General features: G+C 44.9%; 1 protein-coding gene and 1 pseudogene across 2 annotated transcripts; one reads left to right on the top strand and one right to left on the bottom strand.

Annotated features, from left to right (window-relative positions):
- Positions 1-584: 584 nt before the first annotated feature.
- On the bottom strand, positions 585-5,387 carry TMEM254 (transmembrane protein 254). Of its 2 annotated transcripts, none has more exons than XM_008145295.3 (4): positions 5,248-5,387; positions 2,861-2,964; positions 2,618-2,677; positions 585-1,237 (listed from the first exon to the last, which is right to left on the bottom strand). In XM_008145295.3, the coding sequence occupies exons 1-4, from the start codon at positions 5,335-5,337 to the stop codon at positions 1,117-1,119; spliced, it is 375 nt and encodes a 124-aa protein (XP_008143517.2). In that variant the 5' UTR covers positions 5,338-5,387; the 3' UTR covers positions 585-1,116. The 2 variants fall into 2 exon arrangements, with proteins under 2 accessions (XP_008143517.2, XP_028006996.2); XM_028151195.2 differs by lacking the exon at positions 5,248-5,387 and adding an exon at positions 4,890-4,994.
- Positions 5,388-7,346: 1,959 nt separating this feature from the next.
- Positions 7,347-13,433, top strand: LOC129152090 (aurora kinase A and ninein-interacting protein-like; annotated as a pseudogene).
- Positions 13,434-25,978: the final 12,545 nt, after the last annotated feature.

Below are 25,978 nucleotides of genomic sequence, written 5' to 3'. Positions count from 1 at the left end.
ACAGGATTTTATACTTTTGGCATTTAAAAAGTCAGAATAGTCAGAGGTTTGGATGAATGGAACAGAATATCAGATCTCAGGGGTGGGGGCAGTGGGAGGGGACAGGAAGAGAATAACCAAAGAACATATATACATAACCTATGGACACAGGCAATAGTATGGGGTGGGGGCTGGATGAAGGGGGCAAAAAGGGAGAAAATGGGAGACACCTGCAATACTGTCAATAACAAAAAAAAAGAAAAAGTCAGAATACTCCTCTCACTTGCTGTGTAGATTGTATCATAAGCTAAATTAAGTGTTAATGGAAACTAGAGAATAATCCTGCAATAAAAGGAGACACTCGTGCCAGCCTGTGGCTCAGGCTGGAGAAGTGTGTGGAGAAGCTAAGTGGGCTGTGGGCAGCTCTCTAAGCATAATGAGGAGCATACGAGCCACAACCAGGGCTTTCTGCATTTCTCTCAGTGGGAAAAATACCCCTGCTATCTGAACTGGACAGACAGTCCTATAATAGAGTCTATTTGAGAAAAAGTAGGATGAAAGGTGTGACAACATATCAAAACTGACATATAAATACAGCATTTGAATGGAGAGACAATTCACAGCATTTTATTCGTTAATCCATTTCATTCAATAATGCACCATATTGTTCCTGGTACCATTAATGCTACTGTCGTTATTTCCCTTGGAGAGGACCATGCTTTTACAAAATCTGAGTTGGATTTCCATCGATTAACTCTAAAATATTTTACCTTACCAAAAAGCAACCCCTCATCAGCTAAGATGGAGGTGGTATGAGTGTTTTAGTCAAAAGGTGGGAGCACAGGTATACCAACCAGCAAATTTAGTACGTGGCTTACACCAGATGGCGGGGAGAGAGCACCAACACAGCCTAGGCCTTCGAGAAGGTAGCTAGAAGGACTCTGCTCAATAGGTTAGTCTGCAGAATTGGAAAGTTAAACCTTTTCCTGTCATCTTCTCAAACACAACTAGAGAATATGAAATAATGAATAACTAGAGGGTCGTAGCTTTCCAGAAAACAGAAAGGTGGAGTAAACACACCACCCCCAGATAAAGTGAGGCTGGATGTCAGTGCAGGGAAAGGCTTGGAGATCTCCTTTAAGTTTGCTTTTGGTGTTTTGGTCTGTAAGCAATCAGGATGGAGAGGGAGGCTATCCCAAAGAGGAACGTCTGCAGGAACCAGAGTAGCTGAGCCCGACCATTCGTGATGCCTTTAGACCTTAAGAGAAGAAACAATTTTAATATTGTGGTTTCATAGAGTCATTATCTTCTATTTTTTAAAATGTACTCTTCTATCTACTTTCATTGGGTTTATTTTGCCATTTCTTCCAGCTTCTTAACTCGAATGGTTAGTTCATTTATTTTCACTTTCCTTGTGTAGTTAGGATAGTACATGTTTTCCCGAGAAGCAGCCTGGCTACTGCCTAGAGCTGTATCATAGAACTGTTTCTCACATGATTTTGATGACTGGATAGATTAAACAGCACTGGAATGGCTTCAGAGCAAGTGTGTACCCAAGAAATATTATTTTTGTTATTAAAACACAGTAGTAATAAAGTATCACATTTTCTACTTTTAGAAATAATCTATAATAATAAAAGCGTAATATGCTAATTAGACCAGACAGCCGAACAGTGGAATGACCATCCAGACAATCTTCTGGAAGACCATCCGGGACCATGCTATGACACCCACTGGCGCCAGGCCAGCCAAGGTGAGTGCAATGCAATTGGTTGGGGGCCTGGCCATGATTGCCCAGGAGAGAGAGGCCCAGGCCACAGGCCATCGACAGGTGGGCTGAGGTGGGTGGGTGGGGCCGGGTGAGAGGGAAGTCCGGGTCCCAGGTGTCAGAGGGAAGCTGGTGCCGGCAGCTGGGGGAAGGAAGGCCTACTCTTGCACAAATTTCGTTCATCGGGCCTCTAGTACAGCAATAATAGAGGTGACAGTTAATCTTGACCAGAAAAAAAGTCAACTGCAAAGAAATCTGGCATCACTATAAGCACCTTTTTCATTACACCATCCTTTCTGTATATGCTACATGAAGTACAAATGTAAAAAGAATCTTTTCTAGTACTTTCACACAGTATTAACTTACACTGGCATCTGCTGAGTGGAGTTTAATCAAGGGGCTTTTAGCTTGCATTGCACCCCAAAATGATTTGTGGAGCTTGTAACAATAACATTCCCATGTCTGAAGCAAGGCCAAGCAGGCCAGGACCTTGTGGGTCTGGAAACCAGGCTTGTGTATTTTGAAAAAGCTCCTCAAGTGGCTCAGTTGTAAAACTAAGATTGAGAATCATCAGCCCTGGTCAGGAACTAAGCTCTTTTTCAGGGGACCATACACAGACATTTTTTAAAACATAAGAAAAATCATCTAAATTAAGCAACTAAATAACTGATAAGCTATCACCAATGAAATAAATTCATTCATTAAATATTTACTGAGTACTCCCTCTGGGCTAGGCCCAGTATTAGATGTGGGGATTCAACTCTACCCGGAGAATGCTCTCAGTTTACAAGTCCATGAATTATTTAAATGTGGCTACTCTCAAATTAGATACCAAGAGCAAAGCAACAAATACCTATTACAAACACTTACTTGCACAATACCATTGCATACAAGGACTCTCCCACGTGAATCAGCCAGGCAAGCCAGTACCTGGAACAAAAGTCAGCCAGGTTTAAGGTGATGGTGAAATCTAACCCAGAAACCTTTATTAAAAAAAAGTGCTTTACTGTGAACTAGCGCCACTCAGATATCTAAAGGCCACTGCAGGCCTTCCAGGTCTACAGTGGGACTACAACTGCAGTGTCCGCACCCCATTTCTGCAGCCCTCCTTACCCATTACGCAGAAAGGCGTGATGATGGTCCACCAAGTACTGAGTGAAGGGGCCCAGGGGCCCGAGGCTCTGATAAGGAATACTCTGAGGCCAGAAGACAACCCACTGGAAGAGAACCAGAGGCACAGAATACCTATTAGGTCACTGAAACCAGCAAATGTTTATTTTTGACAGAGGCTAGGAAATCATCCTGACTCTACAGTAAGAACAGACCAAAGAAACTGGGAACTAAGACATCTGAGGTTCCACTCTTGACTTCTATTTCCTAAACACTGTTCTAGTGGGAGATTTATTCTGAGGAAACTATGTGGTTATCAGACTCAGTGCCCACGCTGGATGGCTTCTGTTCTGAATGAATTCCATTAAAACATTATTTTATACAGGTTACTAACAAATTTTAAGAGTTTATGTGCCCCGACTAGTTTCTTTGCTGCAGAAACTATGGCTTGAGACAGATCTCCATTTAATTTACAACCCCATCACCTCCTTTCACTTTTCCTATGTCTAAAACTGGGACTGATCCACTGCACAGAATTGGAAAATAAGTGAGATCAGGTTTGTGAAGTGCTCACAGCAACCACTTAATCACATAAGGTTTTTGTAATCTTACCAACTTTCCCTCAGTCTCTGTGTTGTGACCTCTGTCACCTTAGGCTTTTGAGAATAATTAAGTCCCAATAGGTCCAAAATGTATTGTTCCATTCATATTCAGCCAAGAGCAACACTACCTCTCCTGTTATGTTGTTACACACCTAAAATTTAAATAAAGCATAAAATATCACTCCATTCTCCCAAACCAAGGGGAATGGAATGGGCAGCATCTATCCATAATATCCCAATTTGAGGCCATCAAAGCTTTCCTCAATCTATAAGGAAATGCAGAATCTATAATCAGAGATGCAGAATCACAGAACAGAAATGCACCTTTGAAAATTTTCAGTTCAACACCTCCATTTTACATATGGGGAAATCAGGACAAAGGCGGTCCGGTTTCACAACACACACTGTGGACACGACAAACACACTTTCAATCCCCAATCTCCAGGATCTACCGGGCAATATCCAAATAGTTTTGCCTTCATTCAAAATTATACCAAGTCAGTCCCCCAACCTGAGTTCCAGAAGTTTTCCCCGTTATCTTTTATAAACCAACTGTCAAACAAAAGTCGTTCCTCTTCTCATCAGAGATTATCTGCCTTGGTTCCCCATTACATCCTCTCTATCCCTCCTTACCAATTAAGTCTCACCCATCCTTTAGCTTTATCTCCGTTTTCTTTTTCTTTTTTAAATATGTTTTTATTGGTTTGAGAGAGGAAGGAAGAGGGAAGAGAGAGAGGGAGAGAGAGAGAGAGAGAGAGAGAGAGAAACATCAATGATAATAGAGAATCATGGACCGGCTGCCTCCTGCACGCCCTCTGGGGGGGGGGGGGGGCGGATCGAGCCCACAATCTGGGCATGTGCCCTTGATGGGAATGGAACCGGGACCTTCAGTCCACAGGCTGAGGATCTATCCAGGCATCCTCAAACTACAGCCCGCGGGCCACATGAGGGTGTTTTTGCAGTTTTGTTTTTTTACTTCAAAATAAGATATGTGCAGTGTGCATAGGAATTTGTTCATAGTTTTTTAAAAACTATAGTCCGGCCCTTCAATGATCTGAGGGACAGTGAACTGGCTTCCTGTTTAAAAAGTTTGAGGACCCCTGACTCTATCCACTGAGCCAAACCAGCCAGAGCTTTATCTGTTTTCTAAGCAATTTTAACTGCCCCAACATTCTGCTTCGGAAGCCCTGCTCCGACTTGGCAGGCTGTAACCTTGGCTTCCTGGGTGAGTTCTGAGACTCCTGTAAATCATAGTAACCTTGGAGCGGAGGGGACGCAAAGGCAGGAACCCTCCTAAGTAGAAACAGACCTGTGAGCCCAAGAACTTCCGCTTACTCCAGTAACCTAGGCAACCGCCCGGAAGCGCAGGCGCAGAACCGCGCTCCCTCAGAGCCCCTCGCCCTATGATGCCCCGCCCCTCCACGCCTCACCGTGAAATAGCCCAGCGCGAGGGCAGTGACCAGCGAGGGCAAGGGTCTGGCTGTGCGGAAGTAGGCGGTGGCAGCCCTGCCGCCCTCCGACTTCGCCACCACCATCTTGAAAGCTGTGTGGAGAGCCGCCCCCGTCCCCGCCCCCATCCCGGGAAAGCCTGAGTAGCCGGTCTCAGGGCCCGGAGCGCCGGCGAGAGGCGCGGGCCGACCAGTGCGCCTGCGTCCCGTTCTGGGCTCGTCTCTCCCGCGGCTCCGAGAGCAGCGGCGCCGAATTGCGCCTGCGCGACCGCCTTCGCCTCCCGCAGGCGCGGGCCCTGCGTTCAATGGAGCGCTCATTCGCTCCCCTCGCTGCCTTTACCGTGTAATAGCCAAAGGAGAGGGTGATGACCGTGAACCAGAACAGACTGCCCCTCTGGAAGTAAGCCTCGTCGCCTGCCGCCTTCCCCATCGCTGCAGCACATCCCCGGAGTGCGCTGGGCACCGCTCGCTAGCTCGGAGGCGGGGCCGGGGCGGGGCCTCGGCCAGCGCCCCGCCCTCCTCCCTCCGGGGAGGAAGCAGATTCTGCGGGGTTGGCGGTCGGAAACTCCAAGGGCGATTGTTGCTTGATTCTGGCCTGGTGGGCTGGACCTCATTTGCAGGGTAGACCCCTCTCTCAGAGTCACTTTCCCGCGCTTAAGATAAAGGTGTTGGAAATATGTGGTGCTTTACGTGGAAGTCTACTAAACACGAGTCTAAGATTTGAACTTCAGCTCGGCCGTGCCCTGTGAGAAATAATGCTCTTCCTTTTCATTAGATGTCTGAAACCTTAGGGCACAGCAGCTATGAACAGGGGCTGTGGAGTAGATTGCCTGGGCTCTGCCACTGACTTTGCGTAAGCTTAGACTAGTTACTTAACCCTTCTATGCCTCAATTTAACTTCTCTTCCTCTCCACAAGTGACAGGGGTGGCTAAGTTTTTTATCCTCCAGGTATCCTCTATCGCCATCCCCATTATAACTTTAATCTCTCACCCCGTTATAATTTAGCTCTCTCCCCTCTACATGGATTAATGACCTAAATATTGAAAATAATGCAGAAAATATGGAGAAGAGTTTTACAACTTTTGAGCAAGTTATTAAAATTAAAAGCCATAGAGGGAAAGATTGAAAATTTAACGGCATCTAAATTTAAAACTTCATTCTTATGAAAGGCACCATAAAGTTGAAAGACCTGAAAGAAGGAATTCTTCAATATACAATGAGTGGCCAGATTATTATGACCACCTGACGTTTGTAGGCAAATTAGCCGTACACTGCATCGTATGGGATATGGAAGCTGAAGGTCTGGCCTGTTCGAACACCTTTGCTGTCTGCAGTTACCAAGATAAAACGTCTCCAGTTCGCACAGGAACCCAAGGATTGGACAGTCGAGCATTGGAAAAAAGTCATGTGGTCCGATGAATCATGTTTCCAGTTGCATCATGCAGATGGCAGAGTGAGAATTTCCCAGAAACAGCATGAAAGCATGCACCCCACATGCATGAGTACAACCCTTCAAGCTGGTGGGGGCAGTGTTATGGTTTGGGGCATGTTTTCCTGGCATGATTTGGGCCCTTTAATTAGTGTGGAACAAGGTCTGAATAGCACAACATACCTAAGTATTGTTGCTGATCAAGTTCATTCTATCATGTTGATGGCGTATCCCAATGGAAATGGCTTCTTCCAACAAGACAATGTGCCATGCCATGGTGCTCGTATTGTGCAGGAGTGGTTTTGAGAAGATGAGGGAGACTTTACCTTGCTTAGGTGGCCCCCACAATCACCAGATCTCAATCCAATTGAGCATTTGTGGGAAGAAGTTAAAAGAGCCATCAGGCAGCTGGTTCCATAACCATCAAATCTCACAGAACTGGACAGTGCTATTCATCAGGCATGGTGCCAGATTCCTCGCATCAACTTTCAACATCTCGTGGAGTCAATGCCAAGAAGAATCACCGCAGTATTGAAGGCAAAAGGTGGCCCAACGAAGTACTGATGGGGTGGTTATAATAATCTGGCCACTCAGTGTATATAATAGAGTAAAGGATATGAATTAGACATCCTTAAAAGAGAAAACATGAATGGCCAAGAAACATGAAAAGGTGTTCAACTGTAGGGAAATTTGGGATGTGCAAAATAAAGTAAAAATAAGATACTGTCTACTCTCCCCCTCCCCATTAAGATTGGCCTACAAGGTATCAAGACACACTATAAAGAACTATAATAAAAAGCATCTGGTATTTGACACACAAATCAAATCAGTGGAAATTATACTCCAGAGATAGACCTGACATTTATTTTATGATAAAGCTAACATTTCAAATTAAGGATGAAAGAATGATTATTCATTAAACTATTTTTGGATGATTGGTTATCTATTTGGGAAAAATATTTAAGACTCTACCCTCAACCCAACAGAAAAATGCAAATAATGCAGTAACATGAGGTACAGTGATAATAGTCCCTCTAGGGAAGTTCTGATGATGGAGAGTGGGATGTGCAAGTGCTGATACAGCAAAAACCCCACATTTTCCCAGGATCATGGAAGGGGAGAGTGATCTAAACAAACATGGAAATATGGATAGCATTGTGTGTCCAGAGAATTAGCAATGTATTGTTGCAAGAGGGAAAATGTGAAATTGAGGGAAGGAAGGGGAGGCTGAAAAGGCAGGTAGTTAGGTCCTGGTCATTAATGGCATTCATTGATTTGATCCCTTAGCCAAGGTGAGTCAGTGGCACGTTTTTTTTGTTTTTGTTTTTTACATCAGTGGAGTGAAAATGTTTGGTGTACATTGGATGGAGGTAAAATTGGAAGCAAGGAAGATGAAGGGTTGATAAAGGAAAATTATGGGAGTGGAGAAAAGGTTATGTTATTCATTCAGATATTCAAAAAATATTTCCAAGGATCTGTTTAGTGTCAGGCTCGATGCTAATGCTCTAGAGATAAATAAGATAAATGAACAAGACCAATGCAGTCCAGGTGTCAGGTTGATACAGTGTAGGTCTGATGACAAGCAAATCGATAGGGATTTACTAGAGGCAGCATAACTTAATGTTTTAATACACTGACCACTTTGACCTTCAAGTATGAGATCTTGCATTCAGAGGTGACAGAAATTCCTCAGGGCATTAAATCAACACATGAATGAAGGGGCAGAGATAATCTGGTAGTGTGTGTGGTAAAACTAGTGTGTGCTTGTCTAGCCTAAAAGTGTTCAAATTCAAATAATGATGATTAATGATGACAGTGATGGCGATGATTAGGTTTTATACAGGATTTTGGCCTATGGAACACTGAGTTTTTAAAATATGCCCTTTGAAGTGGTTAGTTTAGAGGTGGCATAAAGTAAAATTTCAATAAACATTAGCTATTCTTTTTACTACTGTTACTCTTTAATGAAATAAGTGCAGTGATAAGGGAGGATGAGGCACGCAAATGGCTAAAATTCACTCTGAGAAAATACAATTCAATGAACAGGCAATTTACACAATCATCTCAACCAAACTCAATGTGCTCAAAGCCAATTTGCTGAATCATCAGTTTGCAAAATTCATCAGATTTATGGAGTGTGACTTTAATAGGGATGTTAAATAGCTTTGTCAGACATGTTTACTTTTTGTCATGGAGCAACTTTTCTTTTATAGAAATATTTTGTGAATCCTTTAACGTCGTTTCTTGTTTTACTGACCTTTAGAATATTTAAAGGTGTGTGTTTTTTTAGGCATTTTCTCAGGTGGTATATTGTATTAGTTAGATTTAGCTATGGCTGTGAGAAAGTAAGCCCTTATTTTTCTCCCACAAATCCAGATGTTGACTTCCAGTAATGGGATTCCCATAGGGCCCTTCGGCCTGTTTCCAGTTTACTCCTACTCAGCTGTGCTTTGTGAGGAACCTTCCCAAGCATCCTCACTCCTGGTGAATAATGTTACTTTTTCTTGTGGAATATTGGTGCACATTGCTTACAATTTGACAGAGATAAACTTCTCATGAATAAACAGTATTTCATGATAGGGTAGGAGTGGAAGGAAGTGAAAATGCTTAATAATTTCCCTTTGAACACATATATCAAGAGAGAAAAGAGTATCACCTAGAGGCAAATGTAATGTCTTTGTAAAAATAAAAAATAAAAACAAAGAAAAAATGACCCAAATTTGGGTATGACAAACACAATATTTCTCATCTCTGCATACAACAATTGTGGAACACAGTAGAAGCTCAGAAATATTTATTGAATAAATGAATGGATGAAATACTGTTTCAAATATCTATATAGAAGAAAAATTTTACGTTTTTTAATTAGACAAACTTGAGGACTAACCAGAGTTTGGGGCATTTATGTTTAATTTTTAACATCACAAAAATGTCCTGGGTCCGGGTGAGGCCACGCACCCCTGGGTCCGGGTGAGGCTGGGTCCCGGGTCCGGTTGAGGCCGCGCGCCCCTGGGTCCGGGAAAGGCCATGTGCCCCTGCGTCCGGGTGAGGCTGGGTCCCGGACCCGGGTGAGGCCGCCTGCCCCTGGGTCTGGTTGAGGATGGATCCCGGGTCCGGGTGAGCCCCTCGCGCACCTGGGTCCGGGTGAGGCCACGCGCCCCTGGGTCCGAATGAGGCCACGCGCCCCGGGGCCCGGGTGATGCTGTGTCCCGGGTCCGGGTGAGGCCGCGCCCCTGGGTCCGGGTGAGACCAAACCAGAGGGAGTTGGACCTGCATTACCACCATTTGTCCACCATCCAGAACTGAAAAGTCAGTGCTGACATGTACACAAGGAACTGGTGGACATTGAAATTGGGTCTCAAAAGAACTGTTGGTCCAGAAAGAAACTCACTACAGACTGATTCATTTGCCTGTCAGCATAACTATTATTGCTCGTCTCACATTCGGTTCTTATAAGTATATTTCTAGTAACACATGATCTCACTCATCTAGGGGAAATGATGAACAACATAGACTGATGAACAAGAACAGAACCAGAAACAAGGAGGCATCGATCGGACTGTCGGGCCTCAGAGGGAGGATACGGGAGGGTGGGGGTAGGGGGGAGAGATCAACCAAAGGACTTGTGTGCATGCATACGAGCCTAACCAATGGTTAAGGACAACAGGGGGGTGGGGGCATCCGTGGGGAGGGGTGTGGGATGGGAATGGGGGGATGAGGACAAATATGTGACACCTTAATCAATAAAGAAATTTAAAAAAAAAGACCAAAACAAAAAAAAATCACAAAAATGATGGGGAAAATGAATTAAAAGTTCATGAGACCCAAAAATGGAGAATGTGTTTCCAAATCCTTGTAGAGGGGAGACCTGGGAGAAAAACACTTAAGGAAAACACAGCTACTCTACAGAACACCAAACTCTTAAAATCACCTGTTGCTATTGTTGCCTTTTTCTTTTTAACTAGATGATCATTTTAATCAAATTGCATGTTCATCAACTTGCTTTTGACTTAAGTATTTTTTTCTAAGGTAACCTGGAACTCGTCTTTGTAGCACCTGAAGCAGATGTATAGGCCAGGAAGTTTCTCAGTACCTGGAAACAGCCCAGCTTGATTAGAGAGCTGAGCCTTAGCAGGAGGCCACAGAGTTTCCAAGGTGAGGCTGAAAGGGCTGTAGTGGGCACGTCCTGAAACTCCCTCTCAGGCACCTCGCGAGTTCTGACTTCCCCTTGCTGATGGTAATTGGGAGTGAAAGCTTATTGAATTTTGGTTTGCTGAGAGCAGAGACTGCATTCACAGGGCTCAATACACACCTGGTTGTTATGCAAAGAGCCGGGGTCCAAGAAAACATCAGCTTTTTCTTGTGGATTCCAAAGAAATAAGCCGGAGGACTGGCCGTGAAAGAGAGTTTTATTATGACTTATGTGCCGACCAGTGGCGGCCGGCTGGTAAAGTTTTCCACAGCACAGGCTTTCTAAGTTCAGGGTCATATAGAGTACAGAAAACAAAAACGGTATGGGTGGTGTGTGGATGTGTGTGTGTGTGGGTGCTTGTGTGTAAGCTGTGTGAGATCAAAACGCTAGCTGTTTCTCTGTAGTTGTTTACAGTCTAGAAGCAGTTACTTTCTGGATGTACCGAGGAGCTGGCCAGGCTCCCAAGGTCTCACAGTCCACTTACAGACGGCCTTCATCAGATTCCCACAGTTTGGGAGGGGGCGTTGCAGCTTGGGAAGGGACCCATGTTCTCACATACCGTACACTCCACCCCAACATGGGTACCTTCTTTCTTCGCCCCCGTACAATCTCCCCCTTACAACTTCCGCATATATCCTGGGGAGGAAGGAGAATGGGTGAGACTTTGCATCTGTTTCTATAGCAACTATATACTAGTAGCATACAGCAAAGGAATAACAACAGGCTTACACGTACCAGAATCAGAGTATATAAAACTAATCGCCAGTCCCAAGACAACTTTCCAAACCATGCTGGGACAGGACCAGTTTGTTAGGTTGGCTGGGTTCGTTTTCCAAGGCAGCCCAGCAGTAGCAGAGAGGGGGCATCAACGAACACTCCACACAGTTTGAAACAGTGGATCGGAGAGCCGCTTCATCAGCATCTCACAAAACAGCTAGCCTGCACTGAACTAGGGAGAATAAGACAAATGTTTAGTCAGCACCAATAGAGGGAAATCAGTACACATACAGGCTGTTGCTCTCCTATACCATACCCTATGACTGGTGACATCCCCCTGCCCCCCACCCCCTGTCCTAGCATGCTAGCTGTGAGAGGAGCATTTGCATCTGCCAGATGGAAACAATGAAGGTCCCTACCCTGATACGTGTCCTAGGGTTATTTACTTGAATAGTAGGTGGCCATTTACCAGTATGGCAGGTTGTATAAGCACACCCTGTGCAAGCGCCTCCCCGCATGAGGCCAGGAGAGTGCACCAGTGGGTACCAGTTTGAGTTTTCCAGGGCCAGGGTAATACATTGACTTCAGGGTGTATGTCCTGGGGTGCTGACAACAACAGGTTATTCTTCATTCCCCAAGAGGGTCTTATCTTACCATCCTTGTTCAAACTTGCCCTCTCAGTGGGTTTGCCCATGTCTGCGGCAGCATCTGGAACATGCAGGTCGATCTGGTCGGCGCTTTTTATTCATTGTTAGTAGAGTCTTGGGGTCTGTCCTCGTAATGACCTTCCCTCAGTCTTCAGGGCATTTTTCAACAGTTCATTATAACGTCCTATCAGTCCAGCTCCTGTTGGATTATAAGGGAGGTGCAGTCACCATTCAATGTTGTGGCTCTCAGCCACAATTATTACAATGTCCTGTCATTGCTGGCAAGGGCCATAGATGCCACTCCACACATACAGACAAGCTGTTAACAAGCTGTAACATGTCAATCATTTTCAGTGGGAGGCCCAGGCTTTCGCTGTTGCCCTTTGACTCAAAGAACGCCACCTGCCGGTGTTTGGCAGCCAGCATTGCTTCCTTTTTCACCTTGCAGTCAGGAAAGAGAGATGGTGGTGATCAGGGGAGTGTTTCATCATATATAGCAAGTCAGACCAACAGAGAGTCTAAGAAAGATGCAACCCAGCTAGACCATCTGATCCAGGGCTTGGGGATGATTACGTGGCACCCTCATAGCCACTTCAACCCCTACAGGCATCCAGGAAGCTAGACTTTCTCCTCAGTCCCTCCAGGCTTCTGGCCACCACAGACTGGGAACCCCATTCTTTTTTTAAAATATATTTTATTGATTTATTACAGTGAGGAAGAGAGAGGGATAGAGAGTTAGAAACATCGATGAGAGAGAACATCGACCAGCTGCCTCCTGCACACCTCCTACTGGGGATGTGCCCACAATCAAGGTACATGCCCTTGACCGGAATCGAACCTGGGACCTTTCAGTCCGCAGGCCGACGCTCTATCCACTGAGCAAAACCGGTTTCGGCGGAACCCCATTCTTGACTGGGCTGTCTTTGTTCCAGCCTGAGACTAACTTAGTCTGTGCTGGAGAGAGTCAAGACTCACTGGCTTGTTCCTTCACCCAGGACTTGGAAAGTTCTTGCTTGCTGGACCAAAAGGAGGGAGAGAAGGATTCTTCCTGGAAAAGGGAATGGCTTCATGGATCAAGAAGAAGAACCGTCAGGGTATGGTGAGACGCAGTAAACCACCTGGGGCCAAGGGCCCACAGCCCTGGGACAAGCCTACATGGGCACAGGTGTCTGCCAGAGAAAATAGGCAGGCCCCTGTCCCCTTTCAAACAGGGAGCCCTGGAGCGGAGAAAACACAGAAGCAGGGAGACAAAGCTCTTGCCCTGATCCTGTGGTTTCTGGGACATGAAAAGAATGACAAGGCCTCTGGGAGTCAGCTTTTCACTGAGGATTCTCAGGGCCAGCGGGTCATTGCTCACAACTCCAGAGTTCCTTTCTGAGAGGTAGCCAGGGGTTAGGGCAGTTTCCTAACAGCCCTTAGGCTCAGTGCTAGGATAGGCTCACTCAGTTAAACCTGCAGCCTGATTCACTCCTTTCCCAGGACTCTGATGGTTATCAAGTTATCAGGCACCAAGTCTAACTATCTTTGAGGGTTTGGTTTTAAAAATGCTCCGGAGTTATGGAATGAAACTATTGTTGTTGAACATTATCTTTGTGTAAATAAAGCCGGTGGTGACACCTGTTGAGACAAAAAAATATATATGTATATATTACCATAACTTATACATTCCATTACCAAAACCGGGCATGTGCCCTTTTTCCAACTTAATTAGAATTCTTAATTCTTAGAAAACTTAACTTGTAGTGACATCTAAAAGCAAGTAATTAGCATTTCTTTAGATTGACAAATTTATGAATATATTTCATAAGTTCTAGAAATAGGTTTTTTTTCATTGGCAAATAGACTCACATTTTCAAGAGACCTACTTCAAATAAAGTACAAAATATACTTATTCACAGATTCAAATTTATTTGTTCTTACCAACTGTATGAAAATTTAAAGTTAATTATTACCCAAGCCATTTTATTGACAAATTTTGTAACAGAGTAACAGAAATAAATAACATGAACTTGTAAACCCAGGCAAAACAAACATGTATGTTATGTTAATAACTTTGAAAGACATTCACTAAACTTAAACCACTATTTGAATTCTTGGTGATTATTGCTTTCCTTTAGTGCATTGCTTAATTTCCTAGTGTCCTTGCCAACTTTTAAGAAGGCTGGAGATGAGGGAGGGTACTAGGCTTGGACAACTTCCACCACTTCAGTTTTAAAAGTGTCAGTTTTTGCCATCTCACATGGAGGTGGGGCAGTCACCCCTACTGCCCACACAGAGTTTGGGGGAGGCACCAATTCCTGCACTGTCCCCGGGACCACAGCATCCTCAGGGCCTCCAGAAGAATTTAGGCTGCTGAAAAGACCCATTTTCTTTTCTTTTTAAAGTATGTTTTTATTGATTTGAAAGAGAGAGAGAGGAAGGGAAAGGGAGAGAGAGAGAAACATCAATTGGCTAACTCCTGCACACCCTCTACTGGGGATGGAGCCTGCAACCCAGGCATGTGCCCTGATCAGGAACTGAACCAGTGATCTTTCGGTTCATGGGATGATGCTGAACCAACTGAGCCACTCTGGCAGGCAAAAGACCCATTGTCTTCATTTTCCTTTCATTTGCCAGTGGCAGCTTTCACACCACTGATTCCAGGACCAAAAACAGTCCTATTGGCTTTTCCAGGTGGTCCCCGACTGTCAATCAGGGTTGCCACCTGGGATTTCCCCCACTACATTCACATCACCTCCCATCCTGCCTCCACCTACTGGACTATGTGACTTGTTCTGCACAGAGCTGAGGTCTGAGAAAACCATCAGTGTGTTGCTTGCTGATTTTATTTTTTTATTTTTTATTTTTTTTTATGATTTCAGAGAGCAAGGGAGAGAGAAAGGTCAATGATGAGAATCATTGATTGGCTGCCTCCTGCACGCCACCTACTGGGGATCGAGCCCACAACCTGGGCATGTGCCCTGACCAGGAATCGATCCTGGGACCCTTTGGTCCGCAGGCCTAAGCTCTATCCACTGAGCCAAACCAGCTAGGGCTTGGCTGCTGATTTTAAAGAAATAAACCAGAGAACTGGCTGTGAAAAACACGGGTTTATTAGACTTATATGGACACCAGTGTGGCCTGCTGGTGAAGTTTTCCGCATCACAGGCTTTCACAGTTCATGGTTATATTGAGTCCAGAAAACAAAGCAAGCAGGTGTGGGCAGGCGCTGGGGTGTACTTGTGTGTAAACTGTGTGGGATCAAAATGCTGGCTGTTTCCCTGCAGTTTGCAGTCTGGGCTCACATAGTCACCAGACTCCCAAGGACCCACAGTCCACTTCCAGATGGCCTTCCTCATATTCCCCCCGGGTGGGAGGCTCACATACCATACACTGGTATATGTTATGGGATATTTTTCAAAAGCATTAAGGACTCGGTGGATATACCATGAAGCTAAGCTTAAAATAAGAATCTGAAGTAAGATTTTTAAAAAAGTTTTGATGACTTAAGGAAGAAGATTAACCATCAGGCTGGGCAATTTAGGGCCTTTGTTGATCTTTGCCAATGAGATTGAAATAATGGAGTAGGAACAGAGGCACTACTAACTGGAGTTGAGAGAAGAATGTAAAGCAAGGAATTGAAAGCCTGGTGGAAATGTGTTTTGGAAGCAGCTTGATAGAGGAGGCACAGGGAAGGTTGCCACCTGGTGTGAATTCAAGGTACTGAGAGAAAAAATAAAACCAAAAAATCTCACGTCAACTTTGGATTAGTTGGGGAGGGAAAAAAGCAGCCTAAATCAGTTTAGGTTGAACCTTATTTTGGTTTGCTCTCTTAGTCCCCAAACTCCTTCAACACTTCCAGCTTCGCACATGGCGCTCTCTCCTACTCAGAACACCTAGTGCTGCCCAAATGCACTGGCTGAGCTCTCAAGGCCTCGAACTCCTAGCAGCAGCCAGGACCCATCTACAGGCATGGCTCACAGGCCTCCCATGAGGTCATCTGCCCATCAAGTCTGTTCCTCGTGCTTATTCTTCATTTTGGTTGGGGAGGCATGATCTATGGTGGAATCAAGTCAGGAACTCCCTCTGCCTTCTTGAAATTGCAAAAGGACTTTTTTTTTTCATTTATTTTTTTGAGGTTTTATTGTTAGTATACTAGAGGCCCATTGCACGAAATTCGTGCAGGGGCGGGGGGTGTCCCTCAGCCCAGCCTGCACCCTCTTCAATCTGGGACATCCCTTTCACAATCCAGGACTGCTGGCTCCCAACTGCTCATCTGCCTGCCTTCCTGATTGCCCTAACTGCTTCTGCCTCCCAGCCTGATCACCCCCTTAAACACTCCTCTGCCAGCTAATTGATGCCTAACTGCTCCCCTGCCAGCCTGTTTGCCCCTAACTGCCCTCTCATGCAGACCTGGTCACCCCTAACTGCCCTCCCCTGCAGGCCCGGTCCCCCCCAACTGCTCTCCCCTGCAGGCCTCGGTCCCTTCCAACTGCCCTTCCCTGCAGGCTTGGTCGCCCACAACTGCCCTCCCTTGCAGGCCTGGTCCCTCCCAACTGCCCTCCCCTGCTGGCCATCTTGTGGCGGTCATCTTGTATCCACATGGGGGCAGCCATCTTGTGTGTTGGAGTGATGGTCAATCTGCATATTACTCTTTTATTAGACAGGATAGAGGCCTGGTGCATGGGTGGGGGCAAGCTGGTTTGCCCTGAAGGATTTCCTAGATCAGTGTGGGGGTTCCCTTGGGGCGTGGGGCAGCCTGAGCGAGGGGCCTGTGGTGGTTTTCAGGCTAGCCACGCCCCTCGGCAACCCAAGTGGAGGCCCTGGTATCTGGGGTTTATTTATCTTCTATAATTGAAACTTTGTAGCCTGGAGCAGAGCCAAGCCTTCTGCTTGTTCCGTGGCAGCAGCCATTTCTGTTGGGATTTATGTATCTTCTATAATTGAAACCTTGTAGCCTTAAGTGGAGGCCTGGGCTGGCCAGGGTGTGTGGAAAGCTTGGCTTCCTCCATTGCTGGGGGCAACCCTAGCCTCCTGCTCTTTACAGCTCCATGGCTTCCGCCATTTCTGTTTGGATTTATGTATCTTCTATCATTGAAACTTTGTCGCCTTGACTGGAGGCCTAAGCCGGCAAGAGCAGGTGGAAAGCTTGGCTTCCTCCATTGCCAGGGAAACCCAAGCCTCCCTCCTGCTCTCTGTGGCCGTAGCCATCTTGGTTGGGTTTATTTGCAAATTTGCTCCTGATTGGCTGGTGGACGTGGCTGGTGGGCGTGGCTGGTGGGTGTAGCTGAGTGATGGTTAATTTGCATATTATGCTTTTATCAGATAGGATAGGAAAGCAGGGGATTTTTACATTGATTTTATATCCTGCAACTTTCAGTTTTACACCATTGAGTATGATATAGGCTGGAGGTTTGTCATATATGGTCTTTATTATGTTGAGGTACTTTCCTTCTACTTTCCTTCTATACCCATCTTATTGAGTATCTTAATCATACCTGGATGTTGTATCATATCGAATGCTTTTTCTGCATCTATTGATAAGATCATATGACTTTTTATCCTTTGTTTTGTTACTGTGGTGTGTTACCCTGATTGATTGTATATGCTGAGCTATCCTTGTGCCCTTAGAATGAACCCCACTTAATCATGATGTGTTATTTTTTAAAATGTATTATTGCATTCCATTCCCTAGTATTTTGTTTAGGATTTTTGCATCTGCATTTGTCAGAGATATTGGTCTATAGTTTTCTTTCTCTGTGTTATTCTTGCCAGGTTTTGGTATGAGGGTTAGGTTGGCCTTATAAAATGTGATAAGAAATATTGCCTCTAGTTCAATTTTTTGGAAGATTTTCAGAAGAATAAGCATCAAATCTTTGAATATTTGGTAGAATTTACTAGTGAAGCCATCTGGTGCTGTACTTTTATTTTTGGCATGGTTTTTGGTGGTTGTTTCAATTTCCTCACTGTTTATCAGTCTGTTTAGAGTTTCCAATTCTTCATGGTCATTTTAGGAAGGTGATATATTTCTAGGAATGCATCCTTTATTCTTGATTATGTGGCAGATAGTCTTTCATAGTATGCTAGTGTGATCCTTTGTATATCTGTGATGTCTGTGATAACTTCCTCCCTTTCATTTTTGATTTTGTTTATTTGAGTCTTTTCTCTTTTTTTCCTTAGTGAGTGTAGCCAGGGGTTTGTCAATTTGATTCATCTTTTCAAAGAACTAGCACTTTGTATTAATTTTTTGTATAGACCTTTTGTTCTTTATTTTATTCAATTCTGCTCTAATTTTTATTATTTCCTTTCTTCATCTGACTTTGGGTTGAGTTTTTGTCTGGAAAATCTCTCCAGTGATGTCAGTGGGGTATTAAAATCCCCTACTATGACTGTATTAATGTCAATCTCTCCCTTAAAGTCCTCCAAGAGTTTTTGTTTTAATGTATTTGGGTGCTTCTATATTGGTTGGATATATGTTTACCAGGGTTATATTCTCTTGTTGGAACAATCCCTTTAGTATTATGTAGTGACCTTCTTTGGTTCTTATTATGATCTTTGTTTTGGAGTCTATTTTGTCAGATATAAGTATTGCTAACCTGCTAATTTTTCATTTCCATGTGCTTGGAAAATTTTTGCCATCCCTTCACTTTCATCCTGTATGAGTCTTTTGTTCTAAGGTGGGTCTCTTGTAGACAGCATATACACTGAGTAGCCAGATTATTATGATCTCTGAATGCATAATAATCTGGCCACTCAATGTTTGTGTGTGTGTGTGTGTGTGTGTGTGTGTGTGTGTGTGTATTTTAGAGGCCCGGTGCATGAATTCCTGCATGGGTGGGGTCCGGCCAGCCTGGCCAGGGTGAGGGGACATGGGCAGTTGGCTGGCCTACCTGCTGGTCGAACTCCTGGTCGAGGGGACAATTTGCATATTAGCCTTTTATTATATAGGAGATCATAATATCTGGCCACTCAGTGTATATGGGTCATGTTTGTTTGTTTTTTATCCATTTAGCTACTCTATGTTTTTTGATTGGAGCACTTAATCCATGTATATATAAGGTTATAATTGACTAGAGGTCCAGTGCATGGATTCGTGCACTGGTGGGGTCCCTCAGCCTGGCCTGTGGGGATCGGCCAAAACTGGCTCTCCAACATCCCCTGAGGGGTCCCAGAGTGCAAGAGGGCACTCTGCAAAGTTGCTGTCACTTGGGAGCTCCTGCATTGAGCGTCTGCCCCCTGGTGGTCAGTGCCTGGTTAGACAGTCGCTTAGGCTTTTATATATGTAGACTAGAGGCCCGGTGCACGAAATTCGTGCACGGAGGGGGGTTGTCCCTCAGCCCAGCCTGTACCCTCTCCAATCTCGGACCCCTCGAAGGATGTCCGACTGCCCGTTTAGGCCTGATCCCAAGGATCGGGCCTAAACGGGCAGTCGGACATCCCTCTCATAATCCAGGACTGCTGTCTCCCAACTGCTTGCCTGCCTGCCTTCCTGATTGCCCCTAACTGCTTCTGCCTGCCAGCCTGATCACCCCCTAATCACTCCCATGCCAGCCTGTTTGCCCCCAACTTCCCTCCTCTGCTGGCCTGGTCACCCCTAACTGCCCTCTCCTGCAGGGTTGATCACCTCCAACTGCCCTTCCTTGCAGGCCTGATCCCTCTCAACTGCCCTCCCTTGCAAGCCTGGTCCCTCTCAACTGCCCTCCCTTGCAGGCAGGGTGCCTCCCAACTACCCTCCCTTGCAGGCTGGGTGCCTCCCAACTGCCCTCTCCTGCTGGCCATCTTGTGGTGGCCATCTTGTGTCCACATGGGGGCAGGATCTTTGACCACATGGGGGCAGCTATATTGTGTGTTGCAGTGATGATCAATCTGCATAGTTCTCTTTTATTAGATAGGATAGAGGCCTGGTACAGGGGTGGGGGCCAGCTGGTTTGCCCTGAAGGGCGTCCCTGATCAGGGTGGGGTTCCCTTGGGGTGTGGGGCGGCCTGAGCGAGGGGCCTGTGGTGGTTTGCAGGTGGGCCACGCCCCCTGGGATGCAAGTGGAGACCCTGGTATCTGGAATTTATTTTCCTTCTACAACTGAAACTTTGTAGCCTGGAGCGGAGTCAAGCCTGGGGCTCCCTCCGAGGCCCGAATCCATTTGTGTTGGGGTTATAATTGAAACTTTGTTGCCTTGAGCGGGTGGGCCCGGCCAGGGTGTGCGGAAAGCTTTGCTACCCGTTGCTGGCGGCAACCCTGGCCTGCTCTCTCAAGCTCCATTCTGCCGCCATTTGTTTGAATTTGTTTACCTTCTATAATTGAAACTTTGTAGCTTGAGTGGAGGCTTAGGCCTGCAACGGCTGGCAGAAAGCTTGGCTTCCTCTGTTACCTACGGAACCTTGCTCTCTGTGGCTGTAGCCATCTTGGTTTGGGTTAATTTGCATACTCGCTCTGATTGGATGGTGGGCATGGCTTGTGGGCGTGGCTTGTGGGCGTGGCTTGTGGGTGTGTCAGAGGTATGGTCAATTTGCATATTTGTCTATTATTAGATTAGATAGGTACTTATTTATTGTATTTATTGCCATTTTTAGTCTTTATGCCTATGTTCCCTCTCTTCTTTTTCTTCTTACAACCATCTCTTTAGCATTTCTTGCAATGCTGGTTGGGTGGTAATAAAGTCCTTTAGCTTTTTGTGTGGTTTTATGTGTGTGTCTGGGAAGCTTTTTATTTCACCTTCAATTGTGAATGATAGCTTTGCTGGATAGAGTAGTCTTGGATTCAGATCCTTGCTTTTCATGATTTTGAATACTTCATGCCATTCACTTCTGGCTTATAGTGTTTCTGTTGAGAAATCAGCTGACAGCTTTATGGGAGCTCACTTTTAGGTAACTGACTGTCTTTCTTTGGCTGCCCTTAAGAATCTATCTTTGTCTTTAAAGTTTGCCATTTGAATTATGATGTATCTTGATGTGGGTCTTTTTGTCTTCATCTTTATTGGGACTTTCTGAACTTGTATGACATTTTCCTTCTCCAGGTTAGGAAGTTTCCTTTCATTATTTGTTCAAACATGTTCTTTCTCCTTTGCTCACACTCCTCTCCCTATGGTAGCCCAATTTGTGGGTATTGCTATGTTTCATGTTGTCCCAAAGTTCCCTTACACTATTCTTACTTTTTGTTTTTTAATTCTTTTTTGTTCTTGTTGCTCTGATTGGGTGTTTTTCCTACATTGTCTTCCAAATCACTGATTCTATCCTATGCTTCATCCAGCCTACTTTAAAATTTTTTTCAGTGTATTCTTAATGTCAGCTATGGTAATTTTCATTTCTGACTGGTTCTTATTCATGTTTTCTGTGTCATTTTTCATTCCAATATAGTTTCCACTAAGTATTTTGTAGTTACTGTTATGTTCCTTATAGTTCTCACTAAGTTCCTTTTAGCATCCTTATAACCATTACTTTGAACTCTATGTCTGATAAATGGCTTGCGTCCATTTCATTTGGATCTTTTTCTGGAGATTCCTTCTTTTCTTTAATTTAGGATTTGTTTCTTTGCCTCCCATTTTAATTGTCTCTTTGTATTTGTTTGTATTATTAGACGGAACTGCTATGATTCCAAATCTTTGTGGGATGTCCTTATGTAGTAAGTGTCCTGTGGGACCCAGTGGTGCAGTCTCTTTGATCTCCTGAGCTGGATGTTCTAGGAATGTGTCTTGTGTGGTTTATTTGAGCTGTCCAGATGTAATTGGGTCTTTGTTGTTGTTGTTAATCCTCATCTGAGGATATTTTTTTCATTGACTTTTAGAAAGAGTGAGAGGAAGAGAGGTGGAGGGGAGAGAAAGAGAGAGAGAAACATTGATTCAAGAGAGACACAATTGATTGGTTGCCTCCTCACATGCCCCAGCTGGGCATGTAACACAGGTACATGCCCTTGACTGGGAATCAGACCAGTGACCCTTTGTTCCATGGGACAACGCTCTAACCACTGAGCCAAACTGGACAGAACTGTAATTGGGTCTTGATTGTTGTTGTACCTTTTATTCTTGGGATCTTCCCTCAGGTTGGCTGACTATGAGGCTTAACCCTGAACACATTGTGCGGCTGTTTACTGGTTCTGACAGAACAAAACAAAACAAGAAACCAAACAACTGGGAGGCAGGGGGAACTGGAGAGAGATCAATGGGGGCAAAAGGAGACATATGACATATGTAACACTGTATGTAATACTTTAAACAATAAAGGATTTTTTTAAAAAGTAAGAAACAAATAAACAAAAACATTAAAAAACAACAACAACAAGCAAAAACATACAAAAGAACCAAACAACAACAGCAAAATCAATCACAAAGAAGAGAGAATCAGGAAAGAGAATAAGAATAAAATAAAATTAAATTAAAAACAACAAGAAGAAATAAGGTGAAGAAAAAATAATATGATGGAAAATAAGGGAGAGAGAAATAAGAATAAAGTATACAAAAAATGGTAGAAAAAAGGAAAAGAATTATGAAAGGAAAAAAAAGAAGTGAAAGAAGAAAAAGAAAAAATAGAGCAAACAACTGAAAGAGAAAAATAAGAGAAATGTAAGAAAAAGAGAAAAAATAATAACAAAACAATAAAAAAACATAATGAGAAAAAAAGTGGAGTTTGACATGGCAGAGTTTAGTGCCTGCTTGGATCTCCCTTTGGATCCTGCTCTTATGTTGTCTGAGACTGATAGCTTTCGATGCCAGTTCCTGGCCTCCTGGGAGGTACTTTGGTGCTAACCAATGTCAGAAGCTGTCCACATTGGACTCTTGACAACTTATGCATGTTGCAGAAGACCAAAGAAATACCAAGCACGCTTCCTAGAGAAAGGGAGGGACCCCGTTTATTAACACTAGTGGAATCCGGGAATAATTTCCAAATCAGAGTGAAGAAATACGAAGAGGACTTCACTTTTTATAACCTTCTGGGGTCTTTGTCTTGCAGATATGGTTCCGCCCCCTTTTGTGGGCTTACAGGATGATAGGACCACTGGATCTCCAGTGAGAGGGAGGTGCCTTGGGGGTCCCCAGGCCATATCCAATGATCTGTCCTGGGGCCAGCAATAACAACCCTCCCCCCACCCCAGGGCAGTGCATTGTTCACAGTTTTTATGGCCTGACACGCCTTGCAAGACCAGTTTCCTCCTCATTCAAAGCTTCAAATGATGCACAGTTTGTGGCTGCCTCCACTGTGCTTGCCTGCACATGGGAAGGACTACACTGCATTCCTAGGGTGGCTATTTAACACCACAGAGCCCAGGAGAAGGCCAGCAAATATCCCAAGGCACCTTGGGATCCACCTCCACCCCCACCCACCTCCGCCTGCCAGCCAGCGGTCAAACTTAGTCACTGAGAAGGCTGTTTCTGAAAGGGCTTTTGGCAGAATCAGGATGATAGGACCACTGGATCTCCTGTGAGAGGGAGGGTCCATTCAGATTCCAGGGTAGATGGTGGTTGTGTGCCCCTCTCCCAGAGCGACATGTTTGAGTCTGTACTAGAATATTTCCCTGACCTTGGCAGGGCAGAGGCCCTCTTAGGCAGGGCAGTGGGGTCTGCTAGAAGCTGGGAGTTTCTATCAGCTCTCTCCTGAGGAGGAAGTGACAGTCAGGGTCCTGGGAAAGTAGGGTAAGTGGTCCTGCCCCAAAGCCAGTCACTAATGCTCCCTGAGACTGCCCAGGCACAGCCTCTGCTGCTGCCTCCTCAGCCAGGGTCAAGATACAGGGTGGGGTGAGAAGGATTCTAGAAGGCGGGAAGAGCTGTATCTAGAGGGTGTGGTAATTTCCTTTTTCCAGGCTGCTGCTGTGGGGAGGGGCTTTCATTTCTCAGGAAAAATGGCTGCTATGATATGGGGGGTGGGTGAGATAATTAAGCACAGGTGGGTCAATATACAGGGTGTGGTGGGCAGGATACTAGAAGGTGGGGTGAGCTGTATCTAGAGGGTGTGGTAATTGCCTTTCCCCAGGCTGCTCCTGTGGGAAGGGGATTTCATTTCTCAGGAAAAATGGCTGCTATGATATGGAGATAGGGGGTGAGATAACCAAGCAATTTCCTGACCTGATAATTTTTACGTTGTTTATCAAACTTTACCTTTGATCTGCCGGTATGCATTGCTAAAGGGAAAATGTGTATTGAGAGTAAATAAAAAGCAAAAGGGACCCAGTCTCGGTGTGTCTCTTCAAGAAAGAGGCTCCCCCTAGCCCCCAATGCCTTCTAAATTCATATTTCTTGTATAGTATTTTCATTTGTGCGTCGGCCCCTCCTTCAGATCCTGACCCCCTCCTCGAAGGTCGCAGCAAGGTGACTCCAGTCCTCATCACCCTCCCTCTGCTGGAGCCCAGGGTGAGTCACTGCAAATGAAAATCCTGTGCTCTGATCCTTCAAAAAGAAGTGGTTTTGTTGCATTGTACCCCCATCTTACAAAGGATGCCTCAAGAAGTCGAATTATGGATTAATTTATTAAAAGCTGGCAACATACAAGGGAGCCATTCAGCACTCCAAACCTTGCAGCCCCAAACAGCTTGCCACATCTGGCTTATATTGGCAGAATATCACAAAAGTATCGATTACATCTTTGGGTCTGGAATAAGGAATCTGTTTGCACAAGCAGTTACAGAAGCGAAATTGAGCAAGTTAGTTATCTAAAGTATAGTTTTTGGGTCTATAGATCACTGAATCAACAGAAACATATTATCTGGGACCACCGGGGCAATTTAGAATAATTGTGCTGTCCAAATTCCGGGACCACTGAGTCAACCAGAATGCATTATCTGTAGCTACTGAGGCAATTTAGGATAATTGTGCTGTTCTGGTTTTCGGGACCACTGAGTCATCTGAAGCTCAGTTATCTGTGCTTCAGTAAACCAGTGAGATCACAATCAATGGAATATTCAAACCATCATCAATGGAGTATTGGGATAGCATACATAAGTTCAGAAAATCAAAATAACTTTCTATTGTTTTAGCAAACAAATAAGTACAGAACCCAAACAGCAGTTTCTACCTAAGATGATTGCTACCATACTTCAGTTTTGTCTCCAGCAGGTCCCATCTCTTCTTGGTGAATATAAGCCTCATCTCTTTTCACCACTAGATGCTACATGGCAGCTGTTCCCAGCTCTGGTGCTTTGGACTGGAAAGCCTGACCTGGGTGCAGGCCTCACTCCTCTCAGAGGAGCCCCCCGTAGCCAAGATATCACTCCACACCATTGGCCTGGCACCTGTGGGAACAGGGCCATCCTTCTCATGACCCTGCCCTTCCTACCAGTCTTGAGATGGTTTCTGCCCTTCCTTAAGAGTCTCCTCTTCAGTTAGTCTTCAGTTGGTAATTCAGGGTAATGCCCCCCAATTTATTTTTATTTCCAATTTGTGTTGGGAGGAGGTGCAAGAAAAACACACATACCCTGCCACCATATTGAAACTCTTGGCTTCCCCCCCACTTTATACCTCTGTTTCTCTCTATATATTTCTTTTTCTCTGTTTCTTATTTTTTTTTTTTTTAGTTTTTCTCATTTTTATTTATTTTTTTATTTCTTTATTGATTAAGGTGTCACATATTTGTCCTCATTCCCATTCCCATCCCACACCCCTCCCCACGGATGCCCCAACCCCCTGTTGAACTTAACCGTTGGATAGGCTCATATGCATGCACACAAGTCCTTTGGTTGATCTCTCCCCCCTCCTCCCAACCTCCCCTATCCTCCCTCTGAGGCCCGATAGTCCGATCGATGCCTCCTTGTTTCTGGTTCTGTTCTTGTTCCTCAGTCTATGTTGTTCATCATTTCCCCTAGATGAGTGAGATCATATGTCACTAGATATATACTTATAAGAACTGAATGTGAGACGAGCAATAATAGTTATGCTGACAGGCAAATGAATCAGTCTGTAGTGAGTTTCTTTCTGGACCAACAGTTCCTTTGAGACCCAATTTCAATGTCCACCAGTTCCTTATGTGTACATGTCAGCACTGACCCCTCAGCTCTGGATGGTGGACAAATGGTGGTAACGGAGGTCCGACTCCCTCTGGTTTGGTCTCGGCCGGACCCAGGGGCACGGCTTCACCCGGACTAAGGGGAACGTGGCCTCACCCAGACCCAGGGGCGGGGCCTCACCC

The sequence above is a fragment of the Eptesicus fuscus genome, chromosome 17 (assembly GCF_027574615.1).
Source record: "Eptesicus fuscus isolate TK198812 chromosome 17, DD_ASM_mEF_20220401, whole genome shotgun sequence".
NCBI lineage: Eukaryota > Metazoa > Chordata > Mammalia > Chiroptera > Vespertilionidae > Eptesicus > Eptesicus fuscus.
The sequence above is the reverse complement of the archived record's forward strand: the minus strand, read 5'-3'. Positions and strand labels throughout refer to the sequence as shown.

Bases quoted from the DNA above. Each gene is read 5' to 3' on its own strand.
- TMEM254 (XM_028151195.2), bottom strand. From the start codon at position 4,994: ATGGTGGTGGCGAAGTCGGAGGGCGGCAGGGCTGCCACCGCCTACTTC. The intron at 2,678-2,860 runs GTAAGGAGGGCT...CTTTTGTTCCAG, and splicing joins CACGCCTTTCTGCGTAATGG to GTACTGGCTTGCCTGGCTGA. The intron at 1,238-2,617 runs GTAAGTGTTTGT...TCTTCTCTTAAG, and splicing joins TATGCAATGGTATTGTGCAA to GTCTAAAGGCATCACGAATG.